The 10,995-nt window shown below is 44.9% G+C and overlaps 1 protein-coding gene across 1 annotated transcript in view; it reads left to right on the top strand.

Annotated features, from left to right (window-relative positions):
- thumpd2 (THUMP domain containing 2) overlaps positions 1–10,627 on the top strand; it is a 33,815-nt gene extending 23,188 nt beyond the window's left edge. Inside the window, exons 9-11 of the mRNA XM_084322177.1 lie at positions 8,073–8,187; positions 9,590–9,710; positions 10,241–10,627. Coding sequence (XP_084178303.1) covers positions 8,073–8,187; positions 9,590–9,710; positions 10,241–10,487 — 483 coding nt within the window. The 3' untranslated portion in view covers positions 10,488–10,627. The remainder of the gene's footprint in view (positions 1–8,072; positions 8,188–9,589; positions 9,711–10,240) is intronic.
- The last annotated feature ends 368 nt before the right edge of the window (positions 10,628–10,995 follow it).

The raw sequence follows: 10,995 nt of genomic DNA on the forward strand, positions 1-10,995 counted from the left end.
ATTACCAGTGTATATGTCTATACACGTTTCGATGGTCAAATACGCTCATGCAACGCAAACCAGAGGCGAGGACTGTGAATTCCTGTCCCGGGAGAAGGAGTGGCCACTCGTGAGGAGAAACCGAAAGTGATCTGGCTATCAGACCAGAGCCCCATGCAGTTCAGACACGGGACGATACTGCCACCTGGTGATGGTCGATCAGAATGCAGTTCAAAATTGTCGGGACGTGCCTAAATGATGCAGATCGCTCTGGGCAACTGTGTAGAGTGGGGATCGGGGGGCACTCAACGGTTGGGGCCCAGAAACGTAAAAAGCCGTGATTGGCACCCAATGTGTTAAGCTAGCCATGCCGTCGTTAAGCTAGCCATGCCGTCGTTAAGCTAGCCATGCCGTCGTTAAGCTAGCCATGCCGTCATTAAGCTAGCCATGCCATCGTTAAACTAGCAATGCCGTCGTTAAGCTAGCCATGCCATCCTTAAGATAGCCATCCCGTCCTTAAGATAGCCATGCCGTCCTTAAGATAGCCATGCCATCGTTAAGATAGCCATGCCGTCCTTAAGATGGCCATGCCATCGTTAAGATAGCCATGCCGTCCTTAACTCATTGACCGCCGGGAATTAGCCTTATCCTGTGGTAGTATTGCCACGCTGTAAACGATGGGAGTTAGTCACCTTGTTTGTAGAGCTAAATCTATATTCTATATTATAGCCATGGATACAATACTATAGTAATTTGACATTGAGTTTCTTTCGGTCAAGATTCCGATCATGAATGCATGAAAGGGGGGGGGGGACGTTTCTGATCATTTTATTGTTGGTAACGGCATTCGTATTCAACACTAAAAACGCTTATCAGCCCGATCGGTACAAAAGCCTTGCAGGATCAAGCAAAAATGTACGTCAAATCGTCCTTACCTGCGACCGGGAGTATTCCAAAAACAATATTCCAATTTCTTGATCGCCCATCTGGTACATCCAATGTCCATTTGCTCGGCGGTAGAGCTGCCGCGGTATTGATTATTTCCTTACCGCACAAATTTGCAAAATATTTCCTACCGCCGCGGTTTTTACCGCACGCACACAAAAAATTTAAAAAAAAAGTTTGAATGCATTTTTTTTTTAGTAGTAGTCTACTCTTTATAGCATATAGCCTGCCTCTAGTCTAAATGTCTATCTTTAGAGGATGACTTTGCAGCATGAATATTGTTTGGGATTCGGCAAGCACGCATTAGTTATTGAAAGTGAAACACGGATGCGCAGTTCACTCGGTGTCGCGGGCAGGGGTGATTACCCCTAACCCCCCCGACCCTTTCTTATTATTATTACTATAAAGTTACTACTTTATAATAAAGGCATTCGTTTTGTGGCATTGACATTATATAGTTATACGTTCAATAACAGCGTATTTACCGGACCATAGCAAGCAATACTCTATTCATATCTCAGTTCCTTTCTTTGCTCAGAGCGTGCTGAGTTGTCCCATTCTGCGGTCTGTTAATAAAGTTTTCAATCAGACAAGTGTATAGAACGAAGGGCTTTTATTATAACATTCGTTGCAGACAGTAAAATCATTATGTCTCGTTTAGTACTCCTGAGGCGCGATGTTAGTCCACTCCGGCGGAGAGTTAAAGCTAACGTTATTAGCCATGTTGTGATGAGCTGACATTCAGGACGTAAAAACGTGTGACGCGTCTCTCTTCTGACCAATCAGTGGTCTGCAATGTTTCACGTGACTTTTCTGGTACCCAATAGGGTCGCTTGGAACCTCGATAGACGAGTAGGGTATATCTGCAGAGCCGCAAGCCCAACGACGAGAGGAGGGTAATTTATTATTATTATTATAAAAAACAGCGGTGACGCGGTATTCAGCCTACTCTGCGGTGGCCGTGATGTAACAGCGATACCGCGGTAATGCGGTAATCGCGGCAGCTCTACTCGGCGGTATAATACACCATAACATATGGATCTGGCATATTTGACGGGCTTCAATGTAACCGGCAGAACCGGCCGTCTTGCCCAACAAGGAAAAATGTAACCCGAAACCCTTGGCCATCCCACAGCCCAGGATACAATGTTAGAATTAGAAAGGGTGCTTGATACCGCCGTCTAGCGTGATGCGGCCGGTATTGCACCTAGGTATTCTCAATGCGATTCCCAATGTTAACCCCGAGTCAATGGGCCTGTAATGAATAGAAATATCGCTCAATATGCGCCATTCACGTATATATACGTTTTTGCTCGCCAACCGCTGAACGATTTTAATATTCTATTCAGTGTCACGGACCTCTATGTTACCATTAAAAGCCATACTGAGACCCCGAGAGTGCAATACCGGCCATATCCTGCTAGGTGGCAGTATCGCCCACCGTTTGAATGGTATATTCATATTCTATATTATAGCTATGGAGTCAATACTATAGTCATTTGACAGTGACTTTCTTCTGTCGAACATGCAAAAAAGAGATAATTTTTTCATGCATATGGTCACGCGTTATCCCGTGGTGAATATAAGTATAGTTTAGGAGTGATCCGGGATAATTCCTGAAAGGCTGAGTTATAGGGCGCTACGTGTATTCTACTATAAGTGTTGGCGTTTCTTGCCGGGACACGCTACTATTTCCAAATCAAATGTATATAATATGTATTATGTTTCATCATGAATGCATGAAAGGGGGGGGGGGTCGTTCTTTTATGCTTTGATGGCCAGTAACAGCATTCGTGTTGAACACTACAGACTATGGCTGTCTTAAATACTTCGAAGCTTCGAAGCTTTGTTCGATGGCACAAGCTTCGAACATAAAAAAATTATCGAAGTAAAAAAAAATATATATATACATTTTTTGTAATTTTTTCTTATTTTAAATTTTTTTGCCTCCAAAATCTTGCGCCTCCATTCCAATGAAATGAAAGTAAGCAGCGCCTTCCCTCCTCCATTCCAATGAAACGAAAGTAAGCGGCGCCTCGACTCCACCTCTCTACAACAATCACGTGGAGATTATCTGTGTTGAAAACAACAAGGACATGTGCAGCAGACATGTCGACGAAGAAGCGAAGCAATGCCGTTTGTTATTTAAGACTGTCGGACAGATTTGTGTTCATTGTGCTGCTTTTTTAAAGTGTCCTGACCCATAGGAAAATATGTCTTAATAAAACGTGCTTAATTAAGTCGAATTCTGCCTTTGTCTCTATCAACTACATATAAATATTTATATAATTGTTTGCTTGATAGACGAAGGTTGCAACATAATTATGTAATGTCATGTCGTTGGCTGTGAGAGCAGCCCCACTGCACCCAGGCAGGGCAGCCGAGTGAAACCTTGTTGGCTGCGTCACAGTCACGAAAGGGGCTACTTAATTCATTAATCCAATCCAATTTATTTATAGAGCACATTTAAAAACAACAACGTTTACCAAAGTGCTGTACAAGTCCCACAACATAAGATACATTTTCTTTTTTTATATTTAAAAATGTTTTATTTATTTTTTTTCGAAGCTTCGAATTAAAATTGAAGCTCGGCCCCGAAGCTTCGATTGCCAAAAAAAGCTTCGAAGGTCAGCCCTACTACAGACATTGATCAGCTAGATCGATATGAAAACATTGTTGGATCAAGCTCAAATTGATGTCAGATAGTCCTTACCTTTGGTCGGGGGTATTCCAAAAAGAATATTCCAATTGTCTGATTGTGATTTCCAGTATTGATGTCCATCTGGTCCCGGACATAATTTGGCACAATTTATGGATCGAGTGTGCCAGATGCGTTTCGAAGTGGTCGGATGAAGCGATTTACTCGGCTCCATCTAAATTTAGCGCCCGGAGGGATTTAAACGGAACACACGATCTGGAACAGGGTTTACTGCACTCTTGATACTGCCACCTAGCCGGATATGGCCGGTACTGCACCCTCTGGGTCCCAGTATGCCTTTTAATGGCAACATACAGGTCTGTGACATTGAATAGAATATTAAAATCGAAAAAAAGGAAAACAGACCAAATAATTTATATATATACGTGGTTGGCGTTCAACGGTTGTAGAGCAAACACGTATATAAACGTTGTTGACGCAGATTGAGTTAACTCAATGGACACCAAGGGGGCGCTGTTTACCTTCTGGTTAGAACGCCATCGCTGTAATGCAATGGGGAGAATGCCAAACCTGCGAGTGCTAAAACTATATGAAATATTATAGCTATGGATCTAATAAACACGTAGATTGTCAGTGAGTTTCTTTCAGTCAACATGCAAGAAACGGATACTTTTTTCATACATACATTTCCGTTTTATACCGTGGTGAATAAGAGTATATTTCCAGAGCGATTCTGTCTAATCTCAAGAAACTCGGGCAAACCGCGCTTCAATGCATTTCCTTAGAAATCGTGCCATTTGTCGCTTGATTTATGAATCGTTCTGAAAATAACGCTAGATTTTCGGTATTATGTGTCCTCTTGCACGAACAGTGGGGGGCGAAAAGTCGCTTCTATGTGCCTTGGTCGCAGCCAACCGCACGCACACACACACACACATGCGTGATCGTAACGAAAGAAACATCGGATTAACCCAAGATTGGTAACATAGAGTCCTTACCTCACATCTGATGTACTGCAAGAAGATTAATCCAATTCCTGATCGCCATTCCAAATATTGATCGTGTTTATTGATCCAACGCTATATGTCCAAAATGCATAATCCACGCTGCTCCCAATCTCCCCAGTCCATGTGTTATAACGATACTGCATGCCCGAGAAGGAAAACCTGGACCGGACTTCTTAGATCAGCGTACAGCCCAAGGGGGAGGGATTCCAATGATGTGCAATACCGGCCGGAAGGTGTTAGGCGGCGGTATCGGCCTTTTGCAAGCTCAGACCCATTCCCAATGATAACATCAGGCTGGATGGATGAAAAATGTATGGATATAGCGAATAAAAGAAATAACGATTAAAACCCGACTTTTCTTGTGATTGGCGCTCAATCTAAATCGAAAGCTAAATCTATATTTTATATTATAGCTATGGATACAATATCATGGTCATTTGACAGTAAGAACCTTCCGTTCAAGATGCAAAAAAGAAAAAAAAAATCCATCCATACGTTCCCGTTTTATACCGTGGTGAATATGAGTGTTATTTTGGAATGATCGGGGGTAATTCCTGGGAGGCTGTTTATAAGCCGTGACGTGTATTATACCAAATCCATTGGCGTTTCGTCCCTACACACGCTACAATAAAAAAATCAAATGCATATGATAGGTATTATGTTTCATCATGAATGCATGAAAGGGGGGGGGGGTCGTTTCTGAATAATTGATAGCCAATAACGGCATTCGTTATTACCACAACATACGCTGATCAGGGGGCTGGCTATGAAAACCTTGCACGATCAAGCTGAAATTGACTGCAAATTGTTCTTACCTGTGGCCGGTGGGATTCCAAAAAGAATATTCCAATTATTTGATCGCCATCTGGTATATCGTATGTCCATTTGTTCGACGACATAGCCCACAACAGCATAATGAATCTGGGGTTCCGGAAACTATTCAATGCGATCGAGATGAGTGAAGCCCTAGGTTCAGGTTAGTAGAAAAGAGCGCCCGGAGCATTTTCAGTGTGGCACCCGGTCTGGAACAGGGGTTACTGCATTCTCGATACAGCGCTACTAGCAGGATCTGGCCGGTACTGCACCTTCGGAGTCCCGGTATGCGTTTTACGGGCAAAATACAGCCCCCTGACATTGAATAGGGTATTAAAATCAAATAAAAGGGAAAACGAGTCAAAAACGTATATACATTTTCGCAGGGCCGCCTGGGAGAAATGCGAGGCCCCCCCCCCCCCCCCCCCCCCCCCCAAAAGGTAAAAAAAAATATATATATATATATATATATATTTTTATTTTTTATTTTTTTCATACAGTCAACATATTCTTAAATAATAGCGCTGCCCGAGGCTGGGCATGATACAGTCAACATATAGCAAGAGAGAGAGCGAGAGAGAGCTCCCGTTCTACAGTCAATATACAGTGTACAGAGAGAGAGAGAGAGAGAGAGACACATTGGAAAGAAATTGAAATGCTATTTGGCCCTAAACAGAGAGTACACAGTGGCAGAATACCTGAGCACTGTGACTGAAGATCCTTGACTAGGTACAGACTCAGCGAGCACAGCCTAGCCATCGAGAAAGGCCGCCATAGGCAGACTGTGTGTGTTAGAAAGAGAGAGAGAGAGAGAGAGAGCATGTGTGTTTGTCGTGTGTGTGTGTTAGAGAGAGAGCATGTATGAGAGAGATAAGCAAAGATGACCCCCTAAAGGATATTCAACTTTTAATGAAAGAACAAAACAGAAGGAAAAGATAACTTCACAAAGGCAACATGAATATACATAGATCCAAAAGGACAAAGATCAACACTTAAATCCAAAGAGAAGAGGGTCTATACCAGAGAAAACAAAGCAGCAAGGAGCCAATGGCCGACATCAGCTAAATAGGCTAGCCAGGTAGGCTACTGACACCAGGCCACACACAGCTTTGGCCAATGGCCCAACGCTACCCAAGCTACACAAACGACCAAGACAATTCACACACACATGTCGTATCTCCAAATGTTGTGAAGTAACATATGTTTTGCCTGGAAAAAAACATCGCTATTAACAAAACATTCGGGAGGGGAAGGAAGGAAGAGTGGGGTAATGTCATGACATTTTCATTCATCTTACCTGCACCAAGGAACGCAGGGCGAAAGGCCGCAACACAGGTCTCCACGTTGACGAAAGGCCTCTCGCTGGCGGGACAAAAATAAGCTATGGCCGGAGCCTTGTCATGGTGCAGGCCCGACTACATCTTCTGTCAAAGATGATGTCGTAGTCAGAGTGCCAGAACCCCCTGCTATTCTCACGGCTAATGTCAATGGTCGTAGCACAAGCTAACAGCTAACTCTAGGCTAACTGATAGCATCAAGCTAACGTTCCCAGCCGAGCGCAGCCGGCAGCTAACGTCGTAGCTAAACAGCTAACTGGCTAACAGTTAGCTCAACCCGGCTATCGCTAACCATTAGCTAACGCAGAAGCAAGCTATGCGGCTACCACTGAAAAACTGTACAACGTGAGAAAAGCAATACAGGTGCTGACACCAGGCCACACACCGTTAGCTACTAGTACTACAACAGCTAGTCGGCCAGTTTGGCTCCAGAGAGAGAGAGAGAGAGAGATCCACGGCGGGAATAGAATAGAGTTAATAGAATAGGTTAAAAACTCACCAACCGTCCAAGAGGATGGAGACAACCGCGTGGAGTTGACGAAGTTCATCTGCCAAACGACCATCCTCTTCATCTTGGCTGCATGCGCTGTCTCTAGGTTAGCTAACGCTAGTTAGCCTTTAGCTAAGCTAGCTACTAGCCGACATCATCATGGCTATATCCCGACTGCACCATGACAAGGCTCCGGCCATAGCTTCTTTTTGTCCCGCCAGCGAGAGGCCTTTCGTCAACGTTCCTTGGTGACCGACCGACTGATAATGACCGACCTCTTCGTCTTGGCTGGCATAACTAAGCATAACCTCCAAAGCTGCACGCGTGAAATAGACGCAGCTGACGCACGCCGGCGTACACATGATGTAACCACTCCCTTCGTTGAAACCAATAGTATGTCTGCTGCAGAGCCCCAAAGCTCCAATAGTGAGTATGTCTGCTGCAGAGCCGCAGACCCAGGAACAAGTCAGACACATTCTACAAACGTGTCTAATGTGAAATATATAAGCATATAAGCAAAACTAGATTTTAGGTCTGTGATGAAAAAGGGCCTCGCGGGAAGGGGGGCCTCGAAAAAAAAAAAAATAAAATAAAAATAATAATAAATAAAATAAAATAAAAAATTATTCTTTTTTTTTTTTTTTGTGCGAGGCCCCCCTTCCCGCGAGGCCCTGTGCGACCGCACTGCTCGCACACCCCCTGAGGCGGCCCTGCATTTTCGGCCGTCAACCGTTGGCTCCCAATAACGTATATATACGTGATTGGCCGGGAAAGTGTTAAGAGTCATGTCTAAGAGTCATGTTCTAATTTCAACCTGTTCTCCAACTCTGTTCACTCATCAGGAGGCCTTTTTCCTTGGCACGGACATCGATGATGGACAGCTGCGAAGGGCCAATGAGAACGTGGCATTTGCAGACCTCCGGGACAGGATGGAGTTGCTGAAGGCCTCCTCCCTCGGTAGTACTACAGGACTTGCCTTTATTAAAACCACTCATTCCAGTTAATTTGAAATGGTCCGAATCAAAAGTGAAATTGTTAACTTTAGTAAAAAAATAAAATTTAAACAAAACAATGTGATCACGCAGGTCAGTCTTTTATTGGACATCATTTTGAATCCTAACGAACACATGCAGTGTCTGGTAATCAGAAGGTTCCCGGTTCAAATTCCGGCTTCACCCAGCAGCACGTCGAAGTGTCCTTGAGTGAGACATTTAACCCCTAACTGCTCCCGATGAATGTGAGGCATAAGTTGTAAAGCTCCAGACCATCAGGGAAAACCCCTCCCACCCACTATACACAGACTTTGCTGACAGGAGGAGCATGTTCAGTGCTAGGCTCACACTACCTAAATGCAGCACTGAACAGCACAGGAAGTCCTTCATTCCGACAGCCATCAGACTTTATACAATGTATCACTGTGCCTCACTGCATCACTGAGCACAGTGACAGTTACCATCTTCCTGGACTCTTACTTTTGAAACAGCACTGTGCAATATTACACCTACTGTAGACGTCAGTATATTTTTACTGTATTTATTTACTGTATATTTTATTCTATTTTTATTCTATTCTATTCTTATATTTTATTCTATTTTTATTCTATTTTATTCTATTCTTTTTTATCTTTTTTTTTAATCTTTTTCCCCCTCCTTTTTCTCCGATTTTCTCCCATCCCAATGTTAGTCGTTATGCCAATTCCCAATCCCCTTCCTGGTCGCTGCGCACTTACCCCCCACAGTCGGTTTGGGAGAGTGGAGGCTATCAGGTGCTTCCTCCGACACACGTCTAGCCAATCAACCGCTTCTTTTCACCTGGCAGCGCGGACTCTCACTGAGAGGGCGTAGCGTGTGGAAGGATCACACTACCCCCCTTAGATCCTATCCGCGCTGAGCAGGCGCCCCGACCGAACTGTAGGAGTCGCTGTTTACAACAACCCGGACCCACCCCTCCAGCTTCTCCCACCCTCTAATACTGCCAATTGTATTAGTGTGAACGGCCAGCCAAGCTGGTGACAACGCCGGGAGCTGGATTCGAACAGGCGAATCCAGCGTCTCCGGCGTTGGTGACGAATGCAATCTCCGCTACGCCACCTGACCGCCCTATTTTATTCTATTCTTATTTTTAGGCAATTTGTTTGGTTTTATTATTCTTATTCGTGATGACTGTCTAAATGTTTAATGTTGAGCGATTTGCAGTGTCAAATTTCCCTCGGGATAATACAAGTATTTCTATTCTATTCTAATCTATTCTACTTTGGATAAAAGTGCTATATGTATGCAGTCCATCTACGATATTAGGCTAATAATGGTCCAGTTACCATGTCTTCACTAACGTCCCCTGTCCTCTGGTGTGTGTCCAGGGCTGCCTCTGTCCAGCGGGAGCGTGGACGCGGTGGTGTGTGACCTGCCCTTTGGCAGGAAGTTTGGCAGTAAGACGGACATGGCCACCAACCTGCCGCTCATTATTACTGAGATGGAGAGGTTAGTGTGTGTTTGGACATGTGGATTTTCTTTCAAATGTAAAAGAAAACGTAGTCTCTTAGGAGAGGGGAGGAGAGGAGAGGGGAGGAGAGGAGAGGGGAGGGGAGGAGAGGAGAGGAGAGGAGAGGAGAGGAGAGGAGAGCGGAGGGGAGGAGAGGAGAGGAGAGGAGAGGAGAGGAGAGGGGAGGGGAGGGGAGGGGAGGGGAGGAGAGGAGAGGAGAGGAGAGGAGAGGAGAGGAGAGGAGAGGAGAGCGGAGGGGAGGGGAGGAGAGGAGAGGAGAGGAGAGAAAAGGAGGAGAGGAGAGGAGAGGAGGAGAGAAGGAGAGGGGAGGGAGGGAAGGAGGGGAGGGAAGGAGGGGAGGGAAGGAGAGGAGAGGGAAGAAGAGGAGGAGAGGGAAGAAGAAGAGGAGGAGAGGGGAGGAGAGGAAACCTCTTATAAAGCAGTGTTGTGTTATTATTATGTAGTTGTTATTATACATATTCCGTGTGTGTGTGTGTGTGTGTGTGTGTGTGTGTGTGTGTGTGTGTAGAGTACTGTGTGTAGGTGGGGTCCTGGTTCTTCTCTTAAGTCCTCAGTTGTCTTGTCAGCTGAAGAGGCTCCTCCAGACACACGGAGGCTCTGGACCGTCACCTACCCAGGAAACAGAGCCTCAGACTGGGCTACGAGACGGCCCGTCTTCCCCTCTCTCCTCCCTGAAGCTCCAGGCCACACATCGTGTCAGTCTGGGTGTGATAGATGGACTCGTTCATAAATATATCAAGATGAAGAAGACTTGATATCAAATATGCAGCTCCTGTTTTTATTATTTGCCGTGACTTTTTGTTGAAGTGAAGATGACTTTTGTCTATTTTTTGTGTGTGTGTGTGTTCTTGAACATCATTCAATAATGTTTGTGTGAATCCTTGTGAATCAGTATCATGGTTTAAATTGGATTCTACTATGATATTATTTAAAGGTAGAATCTGTAATACCATCAAACAACCATGTGAGGAGCCCCGCTTGGTACTGGACTTTGTTTACTCGCTTGTGTCTGGTGTGTGGGTTGGAGTTGAGTGGGGTCTATGGGGGGGGGGGGGGGGGGTGCTAGTGCTACTGCTGGCCACACCTCAGGCTCTGCCAAGAGAGGTCTGGAGAAAGTCGTCACACTATATTAAGTTACTATTAGGCCTGTCCCCGACTAAGGATTTGTATAGTCAACTTTGATTGGCCTGAAATTCGCCGATAGTCGACGGGTAGTCGACTACCCCCCTGAATGCAAAAAAAAAAGTATATACCTTTGGGGGG

Source organism: Notolepis coatsorum (genome assembly GCF_963971535.1).
Source record: "Notolepis coatsorum genome assembly, chromosome: 9".
Classification (NCBI taxonomy): Eukaryota; Metazoa; Chordata; class Actinopteri; order Aulopiformes; family Paralepididae; genus Notolepis; species Notolepis coatsorum.